General features: G+C 43.5%; 1 protein-coding gene across 3 annotated transcripts in view; it reads left to right on the forward strand.

Annotated features, from left to right (window-relative positions):
* The window catches only part of nsun3 (NOP2/Sun RNA methyltransferase 3), a 79,432-nt gene extending 59,104 nt beyond the window's left edge, over positions 1 to 20,328 (forward strand). The window contains exons 6-7 of one of the 3 annotated variants that reach the window (XM_086006599.1): positions 100 to 373; positions 19,831 to 20,328. In XM_086006599.1, coding sequence (XP_085862725.1) covers positions 100 to 361 — 262 coding nt within the window. In that variant the 3' untranslated portion in view covers positions 362 to 373; positions 19,831 to 20,328. The other 2 variants (XM_086006598.1, XM_086006597.1) reach the window with 2 other exon arrangements.
* The last annotated feature ends 6,730 nt before the right edge of the window (positions 20,329 to 27,058 follow it).

The following is a 27,058-nucleotide window of genomic DNA, read 5'->3' on the forward strand; positions in this document are numbered from 1 at the left end:
ATTGCTGTCTAGTTACAAAAATAAACAAGATCCATTTTGAACTTGCTGTTCTGCATCTGATGGAAGTGACCTAACTGTCTCTTTACTGGTGACTTGCAGGTCAGCTGTTGAGGCATTGCGTCCTGGAGGGACTGTGGTTTATTCTACGTGCACGCTATCTCAAGCAGAAAATGATGATGTTGTGGCCTCTCTCCTGAATTCTTGTGACAACATTCAAGCTGTGGATTTAACAAACTTGGCATGTTCCCTCTCTCATAACTTCACATTTGCTGAAGGTGTACAGTATGGACAGTTAATTGTGCCAGAAAGGGGTAAAACTTGGGGCCCTATGTATGTCAGCAAGTTGTCAAAGTTGCACTGACTTGCAATTAAGGTACAAATTTTTTTAATAGACATATGTATGATAATTGTGATCATATCCGGCTCAGCTTGCTTAGGGCTTTGTACACACTTATAAGTACAGTTTCCACAAGTTAATTTACTTCACAGTTGTGAGTTGCACAAATTTTAAAGCTCAAATTGTTCAAATGTATAAAAGATTTAATTGATAATGGTTGGGATAACTATATGCAGATACTGCAAAGAAGAAAACTCTCAGGTGGTAATGACTCTAAGTTGGGTCTTTGTATTTTGTAATAATGTATTCTAAATGTTTTACACTCTCTGATTAATCTAAACAGTGGCATGTTCTGGAAGGACTGCACCATTATTTAAATTTGGAAGGAGGCTCGGAATAAAAATCCTAAATGTGAACATACATTTTAAGTAGATCTTTTTGATAATGCTAAATACAGTTGCAACGTTATCTGGTAACGAAGGAAAGATGCAAATTAGATGAATCTTTTCTTCCATTTTTAAAATCCTTTTGATCTGTGCCAAAAAAGCTAAACCGGTAGACAGTAAAAATGTTTCTCTTTCTCCCTGCCAGTGACACATTTATTTAACTACATGCAGTGAGTAAAAATACCATTTATTTCCCAGAAACCAATCAAAGACATGTACTTCACTGTCTCTGGAGAGATGTCATACAAAATTCTTTCCAAATGTTTTGAGTGTAGATGTGCTCCCCTTCTCCATTTCCACACTGCAGCACCTGTTCTTTGCAACAGCTGATTTACCGTGCGCATGGGGGGGTCATTCTAGTACAGGAAATTCTTTTTTATCTGGCACCAACGGGACCGGCGTGGTGCCGGTTGATCAAAATGTCCGGATTACAGAGAGGTATACTTACCAAGGTACAAGAGCCCCGTACACGGCCACAGGTGCAGGAGCCCAGGTTACACGGCACTTGTGCAGGAGTCCCTGTTGCACGGCCACAGATCCAGGAGTCCCTGTTGCACGGCCACAGATCCAGGAACCCCGGTTACATGGCCACTAATATATAGTAAAGCTTACCTGAACCTACTCCTGAATTTTGCCGGTTGAGAGATTTCCAGATATTTAAGGTTAAAAGAGAGCTTCCTGAATAGCAAAAATAAGTTCATCTCTTCCTTGCCACATATTAAAAGGAAATATTAGATCACTGTATACTTTAAATGATGGTGAAAATTTGTGCAATAATATTTTTGTACATTTCTGAAACAAATAGCAAAGACTCCTAATCATTGATGCATGCAGGTGAAGATATTGATAAATTCTATTGTGTGCAGGAGGTCATTATGACAGTGCCCAACCAGTTCCAAAACCTGTATTTACAAGGTAGTTAAAAACAAAATAGTCCAGGAATAGGTTGCATACTGACCTTTTACCCCTTTCAGCTGGACTAAAGAAATTTTATGCTGTCTTGGTTATAATAATCTTATGTTTTTTTATTCGTTCATGGGATGTGGACGTCGCTGGCAAGGCCAGCATTTATTGCTCATCCCTAATTGTCCTCGAGAAGGTGGTGGTGAGCCGCCGCCTTGAACCGCTGCAGTCCCGTGTGGTGAAGGTACTCCCACAGTGCTGTTAGGTAGGGAGTTCCAGGATTTTGACCCAGCGACGATGAAGGAACAGCGATATATTTCCAAGTCAGGATGATGCGTGACTTGGAGGGGAACTTGGAGGTGGTGGTGTCCCCATGTCCTTCTAGGTGGTAGAGGTTGCGGGTTTGGGAGGTGCTGCCGAAGAAGCCTTGGCAAGTTGCTGCAGTGCATTTTGTAGATAGTACACACTGCAGCCACGGTGGAGGGAGTGAATGTTTAGGGTGTTGGGTGGGGTGCCAATCAAGCGGCCTGTTTTGTCTTGGATGGTGTCGAGCTTCTTGAGTGTTGGAGCTGCAAGTGGAGAGTATTCCATTACACTCCTTGTGCCTTATAGACGGTGGAAAGGCTTTGGGGAGTCAGGAGGTGAGACACGCGCTGCAGAATACCCAGCCTCTGATCTGCTCTTGTTGCCACAGTATTTATGTGGCTGGTCCAGTTAAGTTTCTGGTCAATGGTGACTCCCAGGATGTTGATGGTGGGGGATTCGGCGATGGTAATGCCGTTGAATGTCAAGGGGCGGTGGTTAGATGCTTGCTTGTTGAAGATGGTCATTACCTAGCACTTGTGTGGCGCGAATGTTACCTTTTTGAGTTTGGATGTACTTAATCCAATGTCTCGTGGGGGCAATGATCCAAAACTGCCACTGAATTGTCAATCTCACTTGGGCATCAGGAGAGCTGGTGTGAGAAATGGAAAATGACACCCTCGTACATACAAACAATATGAAAATTTTGGACGGGGCAAGACCAGCTGGTCCATCTAGTATGTCTCATACTGTTGTGATGCCTTATGCATCCCGATTCAGACATTCCCAACCCAGCCAGTACCATGTAATTTCTTGGGGTGTTTTTTTTCCTGAGATTATTGCTGAGGCATACACTGGGAGAGAGTAGAGCAAGCTTTACTTTGCATCTAACCTTGCTGTACCTGAATTGGGAGTATATGTCACTTGCACCATGTGCTGAATTGGAAGTGTTTAATTCATTCCCCACCAAATAGTACATGCAAATAAATCATTTGGAAAATGTTAGCAGAAGCACTTTCAATGTGTTTGTAGTATTTTTGCAATATTAAGGACAGTTCTATGAACTGCAAATTACCTTTTCTGGATTTGAAACATTTAACTTTTAATAAGTTAGTTAATCTGCGTGCTATTGCTTGTAGAGGATACATTGTGCTATAATGTAGGGCCATTAAGCCTCAACAGCAGTCATCCTTTGTGGCCTCAATATTGCCCCCTCTCCTCACATGTAGCAGTGTGTCTGCCTGACTCTCTTTCTCCCCCCCACCCCCTCCTCATCTCCATCCTGCCCCAGTTAAGAAAGTCCATCATCTATCTACCTCTCCCTTCTTCTATTCCCCTCCAAGAAGAACACTGCCAAGCTGAGTTGCTGAGCACAGGCAGGGCCTAGGAGGGGATGCACTTGGTGGTGGGGAGAGAAGGAGACGTACAGACTGAAAATAGCTGCTGAAAATTATAGTACAGTGGTATTTAACTGAAAAAATTGATACTAAAGCAAAATTTTGGTAACCACCTGCCCATTCCAATTGTGACAAGATTTAAGTGATTGGGCTCGGTACCATCTCACACCTCATTAGTTAACGATCCTGTTGGTGAAATCTGTTAAAATGACAGGTACATGACGTTTGCTATAAGAAAAAAAGCTTTAGATAGATGTATTATGTAGTAGCATTACATCAACAAAATGAATGGTGCTTTGTTTTATGAAGCACAAGTGTTTTTCAGAACATTGTTGCCTTTAGTAGTCATACAAAGTAAACCTGGACTAGCAACAGTGGTGCTTGTCCTATCCACCTCACGACACATCTCTGACAATGCAGCCTCAGTCTCGAACTCTGAAGAGCACTCTCCACTGTTCTCTGACATTTCCATTTTCATGCTTTTGAGAGTTGACATTCCAGAACTAAGGTAGTTTGTGGTGTGGAGTTTTATTCGCAGAGGACTAATTGGAAGCTGCCACTGCTCATTCCATTTCAACTTCTAGCAGTTGCTGAAGAGGTGATATTTTCATTTATTCTCACTTGCTGGGTTTGACTCCCAAGTCATCGGAGGTGAAGGGCTGTGCATAGTATGCCCGCTATAAGCTGTGGTGTCATGTCCAGGGATATCACAATCTGTAAATGACACGATAATAAGTAGAAAACATGATATTCTCTCATTGTATTATTATTTTGATAATTATATTAAAATTAGCATAGCTATTAACAAAATTGTTTCAGAAATGTACTTTGTTACAAATAAAGATGTTTTAAGACCAATGCATAGCCTTTATTTTGATGTCTTCTTGAATCCGGATATTTTAGAAAGAAATACCCTTGAATTAGAAGTAACTTGGGATATTTTCTGTGAATTTGCTAAAATATAGTTTGACATATTATGTAGTTCGTTAAATATTCGATCATGACTTGATTGTTATAAACCAACCTCAATCAGCTTGTTTCTTTTGTGCAAATCCTTTCAGTTTTCAACTACTGCTGTGAAACATTCTTTTCAGTTGCAAGGTGATTTCTTTTAAACCAAATAACCAAAAAAAGCTCCTTTTTTCTGTTTGTGTATCATAATTACCAGCATTTAGATATTAAAAATCTTTTTGAATAAGACATAATTTGCCTCAATACTGTACATGGCATCAATTGCTGCAGGTTTAATGTTTCTTTTGTCTGTGTGTCAAACCCTTTTGTGAAGTACAGTCCCAGTGTCTTCATAGTGGATAGTTCATTCTTTAATGAAACTATCACTATCACCATAGCACTGTACCTTCTTTTCACCAGAAACCCTTGACAATATGGAAGTTTTCACTTATGAAAAGAAGTAACACACCTAGGATGGTAAAACCTAATTTGTATTTCACTTACAAAAAGGACCAGTTTGAAATTTTTTAGTACTTTTAAATAAGAGACCAATTATATTGCCAACCTGCATATTATCCTGGAGTGAAACCTGTGTACAAAAAAGTAATTGTCACTTTCTAATTTTTCAAACAGCACACAAAGTGCCCTTTCTCCTCACTGGAAAAACCATAGCAAGTCCCTTTTGAAGAATTTCAGTCTCGCAAAGCTGTAAATAGATTAAATATTATCTACCAAATTCAGTTGTAGACTTAATGTTCACTGCAGCTATGTTCAGGCTTGATACAGTAGTTACTTTGTTTCAGTAGCTCTGGAGTATATGAAGCATGATACCACTATGTACTGTAAGTTTCTAAGGATTTATATGTTGAGACGTTAATTTTAAATTAACTTTTGGTAAGTGCATAGACATGTCTGTTATTAGGACTGTTGACATCTAAGTATGCCTACTTTTAATAAACCACGTCCCAGTGTCATCCTTTAAGTGTGCTATTTTATGTCCCTTAACATGTGTTTTTTTTAAATAAATGGACCAAAGATTTATTTGAAGTACAGGAAACTTTCTGGTATCCGGCACTGACGGGACCGAGCTGGTGCCAGTCGATCAACACTGCCGGAGAAACCAGCGCTACTGTTAAAACATACGGAGCTTCTGAGCCTGTACAGCTTCAAAACAGTCGGCGCAGCTTGCAAGTGTCTCTGTAGCTAAGCAACAGCTTCAGCTAGACGCTTGCAGTGCCAGGAATTCAGAAAAAAAGCAACGAAAAGTAAAAAAAGTTATCTGAACTGACTCCTGAATTTTGCCGGTGGATAGAGCATTCTGGAGATTTAACCTCCGTTTAAACGAAAGTTTCCTGTACTAGTATATAACAATGTACAGGTTCAGTTCATCCTATAGATGTGATTTTTGCTGAAAATTGAAAGCAGAGAAATGTAAAATCTTGCGTGGAAAAAAAAGTTTACAATGTCAAATTTGTCAGCTGTGGCTCAGTTGGTAACACTATTGCTCGAGTCAGAAGGTTGTGGGTTCAAGCCCCACTCCAGGGACCTGAGCACAAAATCTAGGCTGATACTCCAGTGCAGTACTGAGGGAGTGCTGCACTGTCGGAGGTGCCATCTTTTGGATGAGACATTAAATCGAGGCCCCTTCTGGCCTCGGATGTAAAAGATCCCATGGCACTATTTTGAAGAAGCATAGGGGAGTTCCCCCAGCGTCGTGGCCAATATTTATCCTTCACCCAACACCTAAAAACAAATTACCTGATCATTATCACATTGCTGTTTGTGAGACCTTGCTCTGTGTAAATTGGGTGCCACTTTTCCTACATTATAACAGTGACTACACTTCAAAAGTATTTCATTGACTATAAAGGGCCTTGGGACATCCTGAGGTCGTGTAAGACGCTAATATAAATGGATGTCATTTTAAAATGGGCTGTCCGGACTAAAGCCAAGGAATTGAAGTTGCTTTGATGGGTCCCCCACTCTCTAAGCATGTAAAGTTGATCCTACCAGTAATGCTTTTAAACTTCATTAATGCAAAAAAAAGGGGCTGGATTTTCCACCCGAAGGCAGGATGGTTGCGGGTCCGCTGTTTGGCAGGCTCCGCTCCCGGTTGCAGCCGCCCTGCAATAATGATTTTTCCCAGATTGGCATTAAGGCCGCCGTGTGCGCTCCCCAGCCCAATCGGTGGGTGCAGGTCGGCTGATTGCACTTGATGACTCGCTGGGAGCCTCTATATTTAAGGGGCCATGTCCCCTTTGATAAGTAATTTCTTTTTTCTGCTCCCGAGTGCTGGTTGCTGCAGGCATAGCAGTGCAACGAACAAAGGCTGCTCCCCGGTTTGATGATGACTCCCTCCATGCTCTTGTGGAGGGAGTAAGAGGACGTAAGGAGGTCCTCTTCCCTTCAGATGGAAGGAGGAAGCCTCCTCAGCACACAAAGGCAGCCTGGCTGCAAATTGCTGAGGCGGTCAGTGCAAGGTCAGCCTGTACACTCACCTGGGTGCAGTGTCGGAAAAGGTTTAATGATCTGCTACACTCAGCAAAAGTGAGTATAACATCACACTTACCTTCAATCTGCTTCCCATCTTTTCTCATCCCCATCACTCTGCATTGGCAACCTACTCCTGCACATCTGAACTCACCCTAACATCCCTTGCACCCTTACCCATCCCTGTCTCTCTCTGTACAGAATCACTTCACCATCCTACTATGCACCCCTCACACTCGCACTCGCACTCACTGTTACGCAATGACAACTAACAACGCACAGGGAAGGACCTTGGTATTGGCACCTCACTCCATCATAGACTCCCTCTAAACATCTATGTTATCCATTCTTTACACTCACTCCATCAATCTCACTGAAACTCCACTTGTGTCCCTCATTGCAGGAAAAGAGAGCCCACAATAAGAGGGAGAGGGGAGGACAGAAGGTCCAGCATCCATGGTGCATCTAACGCAAGCTGAGGAGGCAGCTAGGGAGATCATGGGAGGTGCAGAGGAGCTGGAAGTGGGTGACGGAGAGATGGGTGCAGTACAGCAAGCTGGTGACAGAATTGATTTTCAATCCCCTGATTTTACATTCATGAGTGACTCATAGGGGATCTGATGTTCATAGAAATTGAGTTCTGATCATCTGCACAATGGGATGTTTCTGCAACCTACATATCACATGTCTAACTCATGCCTTTACTCTTCCACAGGACCATCGCGAGCACCACCCCCCCCCCCCCAAGCCTCTGAGGGAGCAGCATCAGCAGAAATGAGCGCACCCAGCACAGAGATGCACACCTCAGTGGGTTATTTGCGAGATAGTGTAGTGTTGTCACCTGGGTTTTCACTGCTCACAAGTGAGCAGGAGCAGATGGTGGAGACAGGGACAGCAGTGGAGAGTCCTCATTGGAGGCAGCAGGGCGCTCCTAGCTCTGCTCAGCTGCATGTAGACGCTGAGCCTCTGGGGCCATCCAGAAAGAGAGTGGTGCTGGAGCTTCAGGAACAAGTGCAGGAGGCTCTGACTGGGTTGGCAACCACTGTAACTGAGTGTGTAGAGAATGGAGGAGTCCATCTCAAACATGAGCAATGACATGGTACACGCAATGGCGACTGTAGGTGCCACCATGGAAAGGATAGCAACCTCTATGGAGGACATTAATCGTCGGACACAAACCAACATGGTGACTCTTCTAGATAGATGGTCAGCTATGGAGGATAGATGGGCATCTATCGTGGAGAGGGACCAGAGGTACATGGACGTCCCCGTTATGAGGACTGTCATCATAGAGACTGGTCCACATGGCCCCACTGATGTGCAGCAAGGTGTTCTCCAGCTACTTGCTAACAGAGCAGTGCGGGTGACCCATGAGAGGGATGGTGGTGGTCGAGAACAAGGAAGTGGGAGCTCCTCTCCAAGTGCTCACACTCCCATGCCACTACGGAGCCCTCGGTCAGAGCCCCAGATGCCTCACCCAACAGAGATGGCCATCTCTACCCCTGTACAGCTGCAGGAGGAGCAGACTTTGATGGAGCCTTCCGAGGGTCCCAAACCCAGAGGAGGACCGCCAAAGGCCTCTAAGCAGGCACAGCAGAGAAGCCAGCAGGCTGCCTCTACATCTGCTGAAGCCACAGGGGAAGCACCACGTAGAAACACATGTAAGAGAAAGCTAACACACAAATAGTCACAAGGGTAGTCACGTGAGTGTTTTCATACAATCCAAAGTTACGTTTGTGATCTTTATTTGTATTGTATTAAAGTAATGCAATGTAAATGATTCAATGCGTTGCCCTGTGTGTGCCCAGAATTGAAAGTGTCATAGTGAGGGGTGAGGGCACCTTTCTTCTGCAGTGATGGTGGGGAGAGTGATAGGAATGCACAGTTCATTGTACAGATGCTGTATGGTGTGGAATGGAGGTCCTGCCAACCTTGTGCATGTGCCAGCCACATGTCTGTGCTGCATAAAGCTACGCGAATCTGATATGGATTAGGCTGTCCCTTGCCTCACGTGCAGCAATGTGCTCGTGTGCTGGTCGCACTAGGACAGCCGCCTCCGCCAGGTCTTCCTCATCTGCAGCCTCATTTGGCTCTTCCTCCTCTGAGGAGAAGACTCTGTGCTGTGCCACTTGTTCTTCAGGCAATGGTAAGCCACGCTGCAGTGCGATGTGCAGGGCATAACAGACGACGATGATTCTGGCGACCCTGGCTGGTGAGTACTGTAGGGCTCCACATCTGTCCAGGCATCTGAATCGCATTTTGAGCAAGCCTATGGTTTGCTCTATGATGCTTCTCATGGAAATGTGGCTCACATTGTAGCGCTCCTCAGCTTTGTTTGATGGCCTCCTCATCGGTATCATTAGCCACATCTTCAAGGGATAGCCCTTGTCTTCAAGTAGCCATTCGGAAAGTTGGGTTGGCAGATTGAAGAGCTGAGGCACAGTGGACTGGCGCAGGATGTACGAGTCATGGCAACTGCCAGGGAACTTTGCGCATGCATGTATAATGTTCTTCCTGTGGTTACACAGCAGCTGCACGTTAAGGGAGTGGAAGCCCTTGCGGCTCACACAGACAGCTGGTTTGTGATGGGGTGCCCTGATGGCCACGTGTGCAGTCGATGACACCCTGCACCCTTGGGAAGCCTGCCAGATTGACAAACCCAACTGCCTGCGTGGTAACAATAGCTTCATCCATTGAGAAGTGGATGTAATTGACCGATCTTGGCAAACAGGGCATCGGTAACCTGCGTTATGTATCTGTGGGTGGCCGACTGGGAGATGCCGCTGATGTTTGTTGCTGATCCCTGGCAGGACCCTGATGTAAAGAAGTTGAGGGGGGGTGGTGATTTTGACAGCCACTGGTAAGGAGTGTCCACTCGCTCCTCTGGGCTGTAGGTCTTGGTGTAGCATTGTGCAGATGTCTGCGACTACCTCTCGCGAAAGTCTCAGTCTCCTTTCGCACTGCTGCTCAGCCATGTTGAGGAAGCTCATCCTCTGCCTCTAAAGCCTGTGTTGGAGGTATCTCCTGTGGCACGGTGCAGCCCTGCGCTGACGCCCTCTGCCCTGTGCAGCATCAGGAGACTGAAGAGAAGGTTGGTGCTGCTGTTCCTGGTTCTGCTGCTGCCACGGCTGCTCGTCCTCCAAATCTGGGGACCAGGATGAGAGGGTATAAATGGTTCCCATTCTGCTGGTACATATGTCATTTGAGGATGAGATGTTATAAGCGCTCAGTCAATGTGGAGTTTATTCCAAGGAGGTCATAGTGCATACAGATCTCATAACACACTTACAACCTGAAATATGTCTTCCAGATCCTGAAATCCAGAAAGTTCTGACATTTGAAATTGAACTGATGTGGCAGGTTAGCTTTTATGCTGCAGTTGCAGCTGTGAACTATTCAGCTTGTTGGAAGACCCAACACAATCAGCTGGCATATTTGTTGAACGATGTGGAACACGGTGAAAATGTGACATAAGCAACATTAGTCAATTTGCAGTACCCTCAACTCAAAAACCAGCATGGGTATTTATATCACATCACATGGCATGATGAAGAAAGGCTAATCCGAAGAAACTGCATGAGAATTCATTCAAACACGAATTTCAAAATGCCAGTAAACACATAGAAAAACTAATGGTCACCTAGTCCAAACCTCTGCTGCATATCTTAGGTACTCTTTTGCCTAGCCTTGTACTCCTATGTCGTGCTACCACAGTGGCTACAACATAGGTAGTGGAAGACGTGTTTATCCAGGGAGGACACTTGAGAGAGCCATCATGGGTGACCTCGAGGAGCTCAGACGTGAGAGCCTGACTGCAGCATCTCTGGCCAAGACAGTCTAATCCGGCTGTCTTTCTGGTATGAGCATGTTGAGGGAGGGGTGGGGGTTGTAGGGGGGGGAGTAGGTATGCTGTCATCCTAAGAGAAAACAACATGTGCCTCTCCTATAACACCACTGCCACTCACATTGGGCTGCATCTCAGTACTCCTACTACTCTGCAAGAGAACAGAGTGTAGTTGTGATGTAATGGTTTGAAAACCTCTATCTATGCCTTCAAGTTTAGCAAATTGCAGGAGAGGGTGGAACCCAGAGCCTGAGTTACAGCATTCTAAGCTTCCATCAAAGCTATCCAAGCTCTCACCACTGACTCCATAATTAAGGCCCCATTGCAGTGTGCATAGAAGTGACCAGACACTCCATGTCTGCAGTGCTTTGATCCTTTGCAAAGGGACCCCACACAAGTTGGAGATGGACTCCTCCACACTGTCAGACATTGTGCATAATCTCTCTGACAGGCAGTTCAAAGCATTGAGCAGTTGCTAGTACACAGCCTTTCATATACTGGGCTCTGGAAGTCTTCATTTCTGCCCTCTACAGTAGGGCCACGGGGCCCTTGCAGTACTTATTGTGACTATATTGTCTGGAGAACTGGTCCCTGGGCTGTCCTTTCCCCCTACCGTTGCCCTGCTCACTTGTGCTCTTGCAAATTTGAGAGCATGTGATGGTGCATCTTCCTGGGGGCTGTTCTCTTCTGCTGCATCTGGGTTTGGGACTTGGAATGGACCTGGAAATGGGAGAGAGGGACAAGCGTTAAAGACAAGGATAAGCAGTAGCAGTAGAGTGGCGCTCAATGCAGCGCCAAGTTGTCATGCAGTGTGTGAGGGAGAGAGTTCATTCAGAAAAGAAAAAGGAAAATAGGATGGCCAAACACCTGTGGGACATATCCTTTGGCCTGACCACTTGCTACACTTTTTGTCAGCCCTCTACATCCATAGCAATGTCTTCCATTGGTGTGATGGTAGCCCTCTTCCTGTGTGTATCTTCTCCCTTTTATTGTATGCCAACTTGTCCTTCAAGAAGAAAAGTGCTGTGTTAAAGTGCAGCCTGTTGAAGAGTTGTGAACCTGTGCGTATCAGGGTGCCATATTTTAGATGGCGCACAAAAGAAGCAGCGGTTGGGCTGAAGTGAGGGGAGTGATTGTGAGAGCAGTAGCTGGTGCAGAGTATGCAGAAAGAGGTTAAGTGAAGTGTGCTGTTGTGATTGGAGGAGAGTGATGGGAAGCAGGGCAGAGAAGGCTTGTGAGTGTTGGGATTACAGGTGGTGCAAGGCTAACCATTGGATTTTTTCCTGGTACAGCTCCCAGGCCCTCGACACAATGCCATGAGCATTTACAAGCTTAGCCACCTCTGCCCACTGTTGCCAGGCTATTTGCCTTGGCCCATCAACTGAAAACAGGACCTCCATCTGACCTCTTCTACAAGAACCTCCATGGCAATGTCTGGTAATCTTGGGGCCCTTGCAGTACTTGTTGTGACTATATTCTCCAAGTTTAAGCTCACAAACTTGCAACACAGGCAAAGTGCACCTCCATTTAAGAGGTGCAGGCTATTTTTAAATAGCATCACTCCCAACACGATGATAACCAGCATAAGCAATGCTGTTTGCCCATCATATGAAAATGGTTCGTGCCCCTAACCCACGTCATCAGGCGAGTGCCGCAGACATCCCACTTTGCGTCCATTTTGGGTGTAAGTTGAAAATCCCCCTTGCTGTGTCAAACCCAACTGGTGTGAGATCGTCTCCCACAGGGATGCCACTTGACTCTTTTCCAGAGGTGAAGTTGGACCCAAATCTGGAATTATGTTGTAACTTCTGGACCCTGTTAAAAGAAGTTACTTTGCAGCGACATTGAAGTTTACTATAAACGAACACCAAAATGTAAATAAATTTAGAAAGGCAAAGAACATAGTTTAAATTATATAATCCTTGGAATAAACTACTTGTTGTTATTCTGGGGGTTAAAATTTAAGAAAGTAATAATTGTTCCAGTAATTTGTTTATTCCAGTATAACATTCCTGACTTTATCACTGGCATGTGCTGGTCAATCTTCTTGCTGTGGAAAAATGCGCACTTTTATATTACTGTGTACTTATAATTTTTGTTCACATAAATGTTTGAGATCAAACTTGGAACTGCCAAATCATTTTTGAAAAAATATTTCTGTATGTACTCATTTGGACTGTATACCACATTGTATTTTTCAATGCAATGATTTTCCATGACCACATGGAGATTACCGCTCAGAGCTTTCAGAGTTTTCAACTTTGCTTTAAACTTGAGTTGACATGGCAAAAAAAAAAGTGCACTTGCAGTTCACATGTGTCACAGAAAAGAAAGCTGTTAACTCCGATGTCAGTGGTGGGGATTTGTGAAGGACAGCAAATAGAATTGAGAAGTCTGTGGTGGCATTGGTTCTCTCATAGTCATGGTTTTGTTACAAATAGGTCAGGTCCACAAACAGATGGAATGAAGCACTAGCACATTATAAAAAGTCTGTTGTGGGAAGTGCTGTTTTTGTGTTCTGCTGCGAAACTGCTTGGAAACCTGGCAATGCTAACTACTGACGATCTATATCAAAATCAAATATTGAAGAATAAGTAGTGACTAATGCTTTGTTTACTAAAAGAAATAGGTAGCTATTTTGGTTAATTGAATGACCTCAGGTTTGCTGAAGTAAAACCTCAGCTGAGCTATTATCCTGATAATGCTGGTTTTCTTTTTGAGGGTTTTCTTGTGAAGAGAATGCTTTTTGCTTCCATTTTTTCCTATGTTTAATTGTTTCACCTTTTGTTGCAGTTCTACTCCATGGATTTATTTACCGTTAAGAATGAGATGACAAACTTATCCATTACTTACTTTACACCTACAGCTACATCTGGGATTTGTATGAAGCATTTTTCCTTCCTTGATGGAGGAAAAGGTGTATCCTCCAATGGGTCGGATGGTAAGCTACCTCTCTAATGCACCAAACAGTACCTCTATTCCACACAGCTGCAGCCAAAACTTTCTAGAAAGCCAAAATCTTCAAATCAGGTATATATGCATTCATTTGTTGAAGTCCTACTTTTTCCTCAAATTAGTGTTATTCTTTTTGGTGAAGCTATTTTTTTTCTCCTGCCATTGTCTGCCCTCTTTTCCTGCAGGTATTGACTGATTGCTGGGCTATAGATTCACAGTTCCTGGTTACCTTCTGATACTTCATCCAAGATGCTATTATTCATATTTGAGGCAGTGGATTTGGTAGGCAGGCAATTAGGCTACAGAAGTTATCACAGCCAAGCCTCATTGGGCATGCTCACTTCCCATAGGTGGCATTGAATACCATGAGGGAGGGAATCCTGGCTGATCTTTCCAGCAAGTCCTATTGTAGTGGTGCCACTGCCACTCTGATTGAGATCAGCTAACTGAGAACAGACCTGGGATCAAATGTTAGACATTCCTGATATGCATGGCTCAGTTACTCACTGGATAAACTTACTGAGCGTTTGAGGGTGCTATATTGGACAATATTTACCATCTTTGTACGTTTTTATAAGTACATGCCTGTATTTCAATCTATCATCAGAATACAGCTCATTTGGCTTGCTTACAGCATGATTTATTCTGAACAAATGATAGAAGGAATGGCCTTATGGCTATTGTATTCTTTATAATAGCATTCCCATAGCATAGATTTCCATAGCACATGATGGACCTCAGCAACTTGTCATCTTCAGCTGACATTAGCACTTCAATTCATTTCTGGGACAGCACAGGCCAACCAGGGAGCACAAGTAATGGGCATGCTACACAAAGCAATGACAAGCTGCCTCAACACAGAATGCTTTTGATGGATGTGAGAAAGAATAGCCTTCAATGTGAGACAGGAATATTTCTGGCCTCTATTGTGGTGTCTGTGTGAATGCAGCAGTAATGCACTGACTTATTTAACTAATATGTCTGTTTCCGTGCATCCTTCCTAAAAACAGTACAAAGGCTTTGCTGAGAGATGTTCAATAAAACTTTTCTGAATATTTCTACATAAATCCTGGCCGCCAATTTTTCTGGCACAAAACGGATGTCCGCAAGTGAATTTCTCCCCCTTTATATCATTAGTTTGGGTGTCTCCGACACATGACTTTACCAATCACCAGCTTTGCCATTGTTGCCTAAGTCCTTAGCAATAACTCTGATGAATTTGAAAAATGTCCCAATAGCCTCTTCCAAAATGTGGTGCAACACCATGTTGCAAATTGTGTTGCAACACCATGTTGCAAATTGTGTTATATAAAAGAATCTCAGCTGCTGAGATCAGATAAGAGCTCACATTTTGCTTTGTCCTTTGTGTTGAGTACCTTGATCTTGGATGATTAAATATGTTTGTATGCATGATGGAGCGGGATAATGATCCAATGACTCAGACTGACCCTCTCGTCTGTAACCTGTGACAGGGTCTCTTATTTAAGTGATTTAATTGTAAAGATAGATAAAAAGAAAAACCATGCTAGCTGGAATTCTGGATTAAAAATAGATATGAACAATAGGTTCATCAGCATTGGTAAAGAGAAAGACGAGAATGAGAAGAACCTCACTTGAAACATTAACTTGTGCTGAATTTTCTCCTCCCGTTCCAGTATATTTTTTGTATTCATTTCATAACAAGTAGAATTATTTTATTTGCATTAAATGAATATTTCCTACTTCTATTGCGCTTTACTGTTGTTCAAGAGAATTAGTGTGATTGTATCTGTTATCTGATCAACTGGGTGCTGGCAATCTGTTGCTTTCCTTTTCCCAGGATTTCCACGTTTTAGTTGCAGTTCCTATGTTGGTAGAGAAATCATTGGTTTGAATCACCTGTGTTGAATACACAAAAAAAAGCAAAATACTGCGGATGCTGGAAATCTGAAATAAATACAGAAAATACTGGAAATATTCTGCAGGTCAGGCAGCATCTGTGGAGAGGGAAACAGAGGTAATGACCGAGATTTTCCAGGGGCTCAGCAAGCGGGATCGGTGGCAGGTCGAGTGGGAAAGTGTTTTTTTCCCCCAGCGGGCTGGAACCCCGCTGTGAACTCGCCGCCACTTGCCTTTCCCAATGTCGGGTCTGTCGGCGCTGAGCAGACTTGACACGCAGTGGCAGGGGACCCAATTCAGGTAATTATTTGCACTTCTCTAATTCTGCTCTCTTGAGGATCCCTGATTATAATCGCTCAACCTTTGGTGGCCATGCCTTCTGTTGCCTGGGACCTAAGCTCTGGGATTCCCTGCCTAAACCTGTCTGCCTTGCTACCTCTCTTTCCTCCTTTAAGACACTCCTTAAAACCTACCTCTTTGACCAAGCTTTTGGTCACCTGCCCTAATTTATCCTTATGTGGATTGGTGTCAAATTTCTTGTCTTAAAATACTTCTGTGCAGCGCCTTGGGATGTTTTACTACGTTAAAGGCACTATATAAATACAAGTTGTTGTTGTAATTATGACCTTGTTTGGAGATTATTAAGAATACATTGGAGCTCATCTTTTGATTTTACGTGCTCGCCCATGGGGTCCACGCAGGTCATGGACCATGTCTGTCAAGCTGAGGCGGAAGTTCAGTAGTCATTGAATCAGCTGTCGAGTTGACAGCTTCAAATGTACAGTAAAAGCTCCCACCTCAGAGATATCTTCCCTCAGCCACAAGCTCTTCCTCACTGCATTTCCACAACCATGCTGCAAGTCTTTACACAAGTTTCCATCCAGTCTGACCTCATTACCTCCCCCACCATTGACAGATCACTTTTGTCATCACTACTTCACCTGCCATCTATTCATCAGCATGGGTGCCCTTTATACTCTCTTACCTTGGTCCTCAGAATCCCACCATGATCAGCCCGAACACCAGCAGCACCAGCAACAACACCAACCTTCTCCATAATCACCTGATTCTGCACAGGACAGAGGGCATCAGCACCTGACCACATTGCTGCCCGAGAGGCCAGGGATGGCTTCACCATGGCCAGATTTACTTCACTTGATGTTGTACCCCCCTGGTGCCACCCCACACCAATGCCATAAAGCATCCCTACAATGAACAAGCCATTCGTTTCACATTCATCAGTATTGCATGGGGTACCATAAGCATATGGAGGGTGTCATGGGAGAGCCTGGGTGCAGCCCTGTGCTGTTGTGCAGTCACTGTCAGTGTTTGCAGCACCTGAATGCTGTAGAACACTGCCAGCACGAATGTCAAATTAAAGTTAGCCATGGTCCCTTTAAGGAAACCGGCTGATGACACGTCATCAAAAGACTTCACCAGACACGCTTCCTCTAATTGGCTGGGAAACGCGCTTAACAAGCCCCATTATGGGAAATTCATTTTACAGAGCGGGATGGAGCCAGCAGTGGGGTCCCGCCACTGATGTCGCCCGCCCTGAACCCACTGAGGTTAGTAAAATCCTAGCCAATGTTTCACGTTGATGACCTATCGTCAAAACTGGAAAAAGTTAGAAATGTAACAGGTACAGAGGCAGGGAAAGGTGGGAGGAGAGGAAAGAACGTAAAGGTCAGTGATAGGATGGAAGGCAGGAGAGATTAAATGACAAAAAGGGTTGATGGTGCAAGGTGAAAGAATGGTAATGGGACAAGTTTCCAGCATTTTCTGTTTTTATTTGAATACCCAATTCTTTGGCTTGTCTCGTTTTTGATTCTTTGAACTGTAATAAACAAATGTAATAAAATAGTGAGAGGATGGCAAGTGAACAGCATGGCAAAATCAGTTTAAAAAAAATAAAAAATAGTTTAGATAATCTAAATAAATAGCCACACATTAGAATTTGTTGATTTATGAAAAATGAAAGTGCCTACAAGGACACAAGATAAAATAGAAGTGATGGATGCCATTTACCCCAACTTAACTCATTCATCTAGGGAAAAAAGTTTACGTTACCCATCAAACTGAATCTTAAGTGAATCTAAGATTTTTATCATCACTATCCAAGCCAGAAGACTACACCACATGTTGATCACTTTTTACATGAAGAGGCTCCTTCTGACATTAGTTCCAATTTGACCTTTCCCCAGATTTAGCCTGTGCTTTATTGTCATGGCTTACCTTGAAATAGTTCTCCAAGTTTACACTTTCTATGCCATTTAATAATGTCTTACATACTTCTATGAGAGCCCCTCCTTTCAAGGCTTAATGCACCAGTTTTTCCAATCTTTCCTCATAACTTAGTGCTGGGAGTGAGCCTTTGGTTTAGTGGTAGCACTCCTGCCTCTCAGGCAGAAGGTGCAGGGTTCAAACTCCACTCCAGACAGTCCTGGCGAGTGGAGACTGGAGTTTCAGCTCTGAATTCTGGGTTTGTCATCCAGTTGGATATTTGAGTCCGGTGAGTGTGGGTGGCCCCCTCCCCCTAATTATATGTTTTGTTGGAGACCATAAAACCCTCCCGCTGTATATACCCCCTCTTGGCTGGTATAAAGCTGGTTACGGCCATATAAGGAGCATCCACATCGTGGCCTGTCAGCCTGCAAATCCTTCCACTACTTCACACTATTGTCTAAGGGAAGAGCAGGAAGATACATAAACAATAACAACAACAACTCAACAGTGCTGTGATGCAAGGGGTCAGCCTTGGGGGGGGGGGGTCTTCTCTACATCACATCCAGCACTTAAATGTTAAATGTTTACCTTAAGTGTTTTGGTGGGCACAATGTAGAAGACATTCTTACCACCAGATCTCTTTCAATTTCACCAGTAGCTATTTCCAAACCTTTAATAGTATGCACACACTTCTGAATCCAAGTTGTTGCTGTAGATTACACCCAGTAGGGGGCTCAGCACCAATCCCAGGGAACTCCATTCACTGTGTGCACCCACCTGACACCATTCGCCCAGCCTGTGTCCACTGCTATCTTTCCTTAAGCCAATTTCTTTTCCCATTTTTTTTTTAAACTGTTGCTGGTCTAACTAGGTGAATAAATGTGCTGTTCTGGCAACTGCTGTGTGTTTACTGGTAGTGATGTTGTGATGCAATGTTGAGACATCTGCAATTTGGGCATGCATATTGGCCAAAATGCCACAGCCAGTCTGCACATGTGCAAAACAACAGTTTACAGGAAGAGCAGTAAATGTGGTCTCCCAAGACCTGGGCTGCTGTGTAAAAGTAGTTTAAAATTGTGCACATGGTTGTTGGTCCTTGCCAGTGTTGAATCTGAGATCACATGAAACTTAATCATGTTGTAGTTCCTAATGCCCAGGGGAGCTACAACTTCCCTTCTCTGTACGCTGTCAGGGTCACTTATCATTACCAAGTCAAGCTGAGAGCTGCCTCTCATGGTTTCGCTGATGCATTGGCTCATGAAGCAACTGTGCATTATATTTACCAGCTCTGGTTTCTAAACTGGTTGGGCATTGTCAATTTATATTTAAATAGTTGAAGTCCCCATTATAACATTTTTGTTTTCATGCATTCTCGTTATCTCTTCATAGAATAGACTGCCTTACTTTTTATTATTACCCTGACATTCTCTTACAAAGCCCTAGTGTTATTTTAGCTCTCTTTGCTTTAGAAACATCAGCTAGAGTGGTTCATTAAGTAGTCTTTCACATTGCACAGGAGTTATTTAATTTACACCTCAAGTGTCCCTGACATATAGATCTACAACTCTTTCTTTCCTACTTGTTCTATAATTCCCAAGCATTCTATTCATCTCTATTTAAGATAAAGCCATGTTTCCATTATTCCTATTATATCATATTCCCTACTGTTACAACAAATAAGCCCAGTCCTTTTACAACAGCTGCTTCTAGCATTTCTATATGTGCACCTTAATCAAAATGTGCCCCCTTGTTTTAGTTTCAGTGACTATTGTTGAAAGTTGGATCTACTATATCTCTCTTGTTGTGTTCATGCTTGTCTGTTGACTAACATTCACTCTTCTATCAGTCTTGAATGGGATCCAGTTGCCTCCCTCACCTCCCACCTCCCCATCTAACTGAAATTAATTTCAATAGCTGCCTCTATGTTCTGCATTAGTTTTATTTAAGTGTAGCCAACTTTCCTAATGCTGTCCCTTTTGTCCTGAAAACAGTCCTAGTTACTTATTAAAATGACGTCTTTATTGTTATCCAGTCTGCCAGCCATTTGTTTGTGTCATCTTTTTCCTAATAAGCTCGTCTTTCTTTTATACCAAACACCAGATAACGTTGTGGGGGAGATAATTGACTTCCACCTGAAATGGACGCGAAGTTGCCGGTGCCCATTCGTGCTGGCCTGAGTCCTCATTACTGTGCCACCGTCAAGTTGTAGATGCCAAACCGGCCTCCTGCTGCAACAACTCGCCGGCTCTGGGTGGCAGCCCAGAGGCCTCCCCACCTGGCAGGAAGGTAGAACCGATCATGGGGCAAAGAGGGTGAACCTGAGGTGGCAGCGGCCCACATTATTATTGTGGAGCCCACAGGGGTACTTCTGCTCTTCCTCAACCCATAAACATAATGTCATGAATCTTATTATTCATGAAGAAATGACTCATGAAGCAACACTGGGCGGCCAGCTGGTGGCGCCGTCCAAGGAGTATAAATACTTGGGCGTGGGCCCAGCTTGCTCAGGATGTTTTTGTAACCAGGAGCTAGTGATGTAACCAGAATCTCATGGTTGTGAAACAGTTGATTAAAACCTTGTTATATACTCAAACCAAGTGCTCAGTAGTCTTTTTACATCACATAATTTTTAACTCACCTTTTTGGGACCTCTTCCTTTTCACCATCTGGTATAACTATGTGGAGTGGGCACGGCGCAGACTCTGCCCATTTGGGCCTGAATTGTGCAGGACCCCGATTTGCATATTTAAGCAGCCTTATGCCTGTTTCAGCCAAGCAAGCTACTCGGCCATTTAAAGATCCATATGAATATTGCATCACGTGGGCCTTGGGCATCAATAGAGCGGATGACGTGCCCCCCACAATTTTCAACTGCTGGCTGCCCGATTTTCAGGGGCAAAACAGACAGCTGCAAGTTAAATTATTCTCCCTATATCTACTAAGGTGATCCTCAGACAGATCTTTGCGTGCCTCTGATTTCTACATCTGTTGTGAATTCCAACAGGGAATTGCATTTCTCCTGCTATGCTCCTGTTCCCTTCAGTAGCCCTTCTAATGTTTCCTCGATGTACACAGGTTCTAGCTTCAGGTAGACAATATAGGTTTTATTTTTGCAAAACAGAACTACACTCTTTCTTTGTTTCACATCCTGCTTTTATCCTACCGATCCTCTCCAGTGTCTAGCTAACTTCTTCCTCAGATCCTAAGCTTCGCCAGTAGTGAAAGCTAAAGCTTGATATCTGTTTGTTATAGTAACCTTTGCTCCAAATGTTCCAGGGTACTTGACATTTCGAAAAGACAGGCAGAATGGAAAAGGAGGGGGAGTAGCCCTGATAAAGGATGACATAAGGACAGTAGTGAGAAAGGATCTCAGCTCAGAAGATCAGGAAGTAGAATCAGTATGGGTGGAGATAAGGAATAACAAGGGGCAGAAAACACTGGTAAGGAGTAGTATATAGGCGCCCTAACAGTAGCTATACCATTGGACAGAATATTAATCAAGAAATAGTAGGAGCTTGCAACAAAGGTAATGCAATAATCTTGGGGGACTTTAATCTTCATATAGACTGGACAAATCAAATTAGCAAAGGTAGTTTGGAGGACGAGTTCATGGCATTCTAGTTTCCTAGAACAATCTGTCATGGAACCAACCAGGAAACAGGCTATTTTAGATCTTGTATTCTGTAATGAGACAGGGTTAATTAGCAATCTCATAGTAAAGGATCTTCTAGGGCAGAGTGATAATAATATGATAGAATTTTACATTAATTTTGAGAGTGACTTGCCTAAGTCCGAAACTAGAGTCTTAAACTTAAATAAAGCCAATTACATAGGTATGAGGGGCGAGTTGGCTAAGGTAGATTGGAAAAATAGATTAAAAGGTATGGTGGTAGATAAGCAGTGGCTAGCATTTAAAGAAATATTTCATAATTCTCAACAAAAATACATTCCATTGAGAAACAAAAACTCCACGGGAAAAGTGATCCAACCGTGGCTAACTAAAGAAGTTAAGGATAGCATTAGATTGAAAGAAGAAGCTTATAATGTTGCAAAGAATAATAGTAAGCCTGCAGATTGGGAGAGTTTCAGAAACCAGCAAAGGTTGACCAAAAAATTGATAAAAAGGGAAAAAATAGAATATGAGAGAAATCTAGCAAGAAATATAAAAGCAGATTGTAAGAGTTTCTACAAGTATGTAAAAAGGAAAAGAGTAGCAAAAGTAAACGTTGGCCCTTTAGAGGCTGAGACCAGAGAAATTATTATGGGGAATAAGGAAATGGCAGAAACGTTAAACAAATATTTTGGGCTGGATTTTGCCAGCCCCATGGAGGCGGGACTGCCGGTAAAGTTGCAGAAAGTGGGGGCGACTGGCAAACCCGCACCCATCCCACCTCCGTGCCCTTTTGCCAGGAGGTGGGAAGCCATCCTGAGCCGGATCCCATCTCCTTGAGGCGGGAAAGGGATTAAATCCTTTTAACTGCCTGTTAACAGGCAGAAAAAAGGATTAGTTCCATTTTACCTTTTCAACTGCAGGCTTCCCGACCTTGGAGAACCCCGTCAGGTTGGAGGAGTCAAGTAGGAGGTCTGCGGGGGTCTGCGGGATCTGAAAGTGCAATGTAGAGGTGAGTGATGGGTGCAAGTGTGGAGTGGTAAGTATGTAAGGTGAGTGTGAAGTGTTAAAAAATGTTCACTTACCTTTGTTTCTGCCTTCAGCCTTCATCTGCTCTGGATCAGGAGTCCCGACATCTTCCTTGTAGATTTCACAGACTGGCTGTTGGATCCTCCGAACCAACAGTCATCTGAAATCTACAAAGTAGAAAGGTTTGATGAGTCCTGAACACAAGGGCTCATCAAACTACACAGAATGTCAGTGTTTGCTGACATTTCTTCTTTCAAGAAGTCTTGACAGATGGCGCGTCAGACGTTGACATGCTCTGTCAGTGACTTCCCCCTAATTGGCCTGCTGAGCCTGCAGGGCGGGCTTAACAAGGTCAAGCGGGAAAATCCCGCTGGTTGGCCAGAGGCTGATGGAGGTGGGACTTAGACCCGACAAGCAGCAGTCCCGCCTCCAGCTCGTCTCCATTCACAAAACCCAGCCCTTTGTATCTGTCTTCACAGTAGAAGATGCAAAAAACATACCAAAAATGCTGGGGAACCAAGGGTCTAATGAGGGTGAGGAACTTAATGTAATTAATATAAGTTTAAAAAAAAAAAAAAGTACTAGAGAAACTAATTGGACTAAAAGCCGACAAATCCTCTGGACCTGATGGCCTACATCCTAGGGTTCTAAAAGAGGTGGCTGAAGAGATAGTGGATGCATTGGTTTTGATCTTCCAAAATTCCCTAGATTCTGGAGAGGTCCCAGTGGATTGGAAGGTCGCAAATGTAACACAGCTATTCAAGAAAGGAGGGAGAGAAAAAACGGAACTACAGGTCAGTTAGCCTGACATCATTTGTCAGGAAAATGCTGGAATCCATTGTTAAGGAAGTGGTATCAGGGCACTTAGAAAATCATAACATGATTAGGCAGAGTCAACATGGTTTTATGAAAGGGAAATCGTGTTTGACAAATTTATTAGAGTTTTTTGAGGATGTAACTAGCAGGGTAGATAAAGGGGAACCAGTGGATGTAGTATATTTGGATTTCCGAAAGGCATTCGATAAGGTGCCACATAAAAGATTATTATACAAGATTAGGGCTCATGGGGTTGGGGGTAATATAATAGCATGGATAGAGGATTGGCTAACGGACAGAAAACAGAGAGTAGGGATAAATGGATCTTTTTCAGGTTGGCAGGCTGTAACTAGTGGGGTGCTGTAAGGATCAGTGTTAGGGACTCAGCTATTTACAATCTATATTAATGACCTAGATGAAGGGACCAAGTGTAATGTATCCAAGTTTGCTGATGATACAAAGCTAGGTGGGACAGTAAGCTGTGAGGAGAACACAGAGTCTGCAAAGGGATATAGATAGAGGTAAGTGAGTGGGCAGTAAGGTGACAGATGGAGTATAATGTAAGGAAATGTGAGGTTATTCACTTTGGTAGGAATAGAAAAACAGAATTATTTTTAAATGGAGAGAAACTTTCAAATGTTGGTGTTCAGAGAGATTTGGGTGTCCTTGTCCAAGAAACACAGAAAACTAGCATGCAGGTACAACAAGCAATAAGGAAGGCACATGGCATGTTGGCCTTTATTGCAAGGGGGCTGGAGTATAAGAGTAAGGAAGTCTTGCTACAATTGTACAGGGCCTTGGTGAGACCACACCTGGAGTACTGTGCACAGTTCTGGTCTCCTTATCTAAGGAATATACTTGCCTTGGAGATGGAGCAAGAAAGGTTCACTAGATTGATTCCTGGGATGAGAGAGCTGTCCTAAGATGAGAGATTGTGTAGAATGGGCCTATACTCTCTGGAGTTTAGAAGAATGAGAGGTGATCTCATTGAAACATACAAGATTCTGAAGGGGATTGACAGGGTAGATGCTGAGAGGTTGTTTCCCCTGGCTGGAGTGTCTAGAACTAGGGGGCATAGTCTCAGGATAAGGGGTTGGCCATTTAAGACTGAGATGAGGAGGAATTTCTTCACTGAGGATTGTGAATCTTTGGAATTCTCTGCCCCAGAGGGCTGTGAATGCTGAGTCGTTGAGTATATTCAAGGCTGAGATAGATAGATTTTTGGAATCAAGGGATATGGAGATCGGGTGGGAAAGTGGAGTTGAGGTCGATGATCAGCCATGATCTTATTGAATGGGGAGCAGGCTCGAGGGGTTGTATGGCCTACTCCTGCTATTATGTCACAGTAGACTTCTCTTTACTTTGATCCATTATCCCAATTTTTTTAATCCTTTAACATTTCCAGTACTGACAGTTTGAAAAGGCAGAAGGTTTTCATTGGATATAGAATCATAGAATCTTACAGCACAGACGGGGGCCATTCAGCCTGTCATGCCTGTGCCAGATCTTTGAAAGAGTTGACAAATTTAATCCCACATCCCAGCTTTTTCCCTATAACCCTGCAAATTAGTTATCTTCAGGTATACCTCCAATTGCCTTTTGAAAGTTCCTATGGAATCTGATTCCACCACACTTTCAGATAGTGCGTTCTAGATCATAACAACCCTCTGTGTGAAAAAAATTCTCCTCATTTCCCCTCTAGTTCTTCTGTCAATTATTTTAAATCTATGACCTCTGGCTATTGTCCACTTGCCAGAGGAAACAGTTTCTCCCTACATGCTATATCAAAGCCCCACATAAGTGAGAACTAATTTTGTCTTTGACAATGGTCTCTAGTAGTTTTCCCACCACTGACGTTAGACTGATTGGCCTGTAGTTACCAGGTTTAATCCCTCTCTCTCCTTTATCGAACAGGGGTGTAACATTTGCAGTCCTCTGACACCACGCCCATATCCAAGGAGGATTGAAAGATTGTGGTCAGAGCTTCTGCTATCTCCACCCTAGCTTCCCTCAGCAACCTAGGATGCATCCCAACTGGAAATAACAACAGAAAATGCTGGAAAAACTCAGCAAGTCAGGCAACATCCGTGGAGAGAAATTTGAGTTGACGTTTCGGGTTTGACCCTTCTTCAAAACTGGAGAGAAAAGGAACTAGATCGAAGGCAGGGCTGCGATCGGACAAAAGAATAAAAGAACCAAAAGAAGTAAAAGAGATTAGAAGCTAGACGAGATGGTAATAGGCTGTGATTAGGTGTAAAGTGTGCTGGCAGGGCAAAAGATAGCTGCCAGGTGTGAGAGAGAAACAAAAGGAAAGGGGGGGGGGGAAAGGAAAGGAGTGGAAAAATATAAGTGAAAATGAAATAGGGGCCGAGGTTATGATCTGAAATTGTTGAACTCGATATTGAGACCGGAAGGCTGCAGACTGCCTAATCGGAAGATGAGGTGCTGTTCCTCGAGTTTACGTTGAGCTTCCGTGGAACAGTACAAGAGGCCAAGGACGGTGAGGTCCGAGTGGGAATGGAGCGGTGAATTGAAATGACAGGCGACCGGAAGCTCGGGGTCACCCTTACGGACTGAACGGAGGTGTTCCGCAAAGCGGTCACCCAATCTGCGTTTGGTCTCCCCAATGTAGAGGAGACCGCATCGTGAGCAGCGAATACAGTATACTAGATTGCGAGAAGTACAAGTAAATCGCTGTTTCACCTGGAAGGGGTGTTTGGGGCCCTGGACAGTGGGGAGGGGGGAGGTATAGGGGCAGGTGTTACATCTCCTCCGCTTGCACGGGAAGGTGCCAGGCGAAGGGGAAGGGCTGTTTGGGGTGATAGAGGAGTGGATTTCCAACATCTGCAGTATTTTGCTATCGTGCATCCCAACTGGACTGGGTGGCTTGTTAACTTTGAGTGATGCCAACCTATTTAGTACCTCCTTTCTATCTATTTTTATCCTATCCAATATCTCTACCCCCCTCCTCTACTGCAACAATAACTTCATCCCCTTCTTTTGTGAAGACAGTTGCAAAGTATTCATTCAATACCTCAGTCATGCCCTCTGCCTCCACAAGAAGATTTTCTTTTTTGTTCCTGATCAGCCCCACCATTCCTTTAACTATCTGTTTACTTTATATATGTTTATAAAAGATTTTTGGTTTCCCTTTCATGTTACCCACTGATCTTTTCTCATACTCTCTCTTTGCCCTTCTTATATATTTTTTCAATTTTCCCCTGCACTTTCTGTATTCTCTGGTTTTCGACTGCATTCTGTACCTGACATTTCCCCTAAACATCCCTTTTCTGTTTTATTTTAACCTCTATTTCCTTTGTTATCCAGGAAGCTCTAGCTTTGGTTGCCCCATCTTTCCCCCTTGTGGGAATATGCTTGGTTTGTACCCAAAGTATCTCCACCTTGAAGGCCTACCATTGCTCATTTCCTGTTTTCCTGGCCAATCTTTGTTTCCAATCCACCTGTGCTCGATCCCTTCTCAAATCTCAATTTTATATATGTTATATGAATGATGTATTGCTATTTTTGTAGTCATAAAGAGACTCTAATATAACACATTGACCCATGGACAGTGGGAAAATGGGTTGCATTTCTTTGCTGTATAGGTTTAGGCAGAATATTAATTTGACTGTACGAAAGCCTTGTACTGTATACTGGCAATGTTGGATATCCATTTAGTTAATTAGAACCAATATTTTTTGATTGTCATACTTGAAGATACCAAGGTATGATAGCCAGGAAAGCTTATGATCTAATGTGCTTCTAAGCACCTTGGCATGTGGCATTTCCTGTAAATTAGTGCCGGCGATAGAGAGATTGTGGTAAGATGCCGTGAGTATGCAAGAACAGCTTATCACCATGGAGACAGTCTTT

The sequence above is a fragment of the Somniosus microcephalus genome, chromosome 14, assembly GCF_052327205.1.
Source record: "Somniosus microcephalus isolate GS21.2 chromosome 14, FLI_Smic_1.0, whole genome shotgun sequence".
Lineage (NCBI taxonomy): Eukaryota > Metazoa > Chordata > Chondrichthyes > Squaliformes > Somniosidae > Somniosus > Somniosus microcephalus.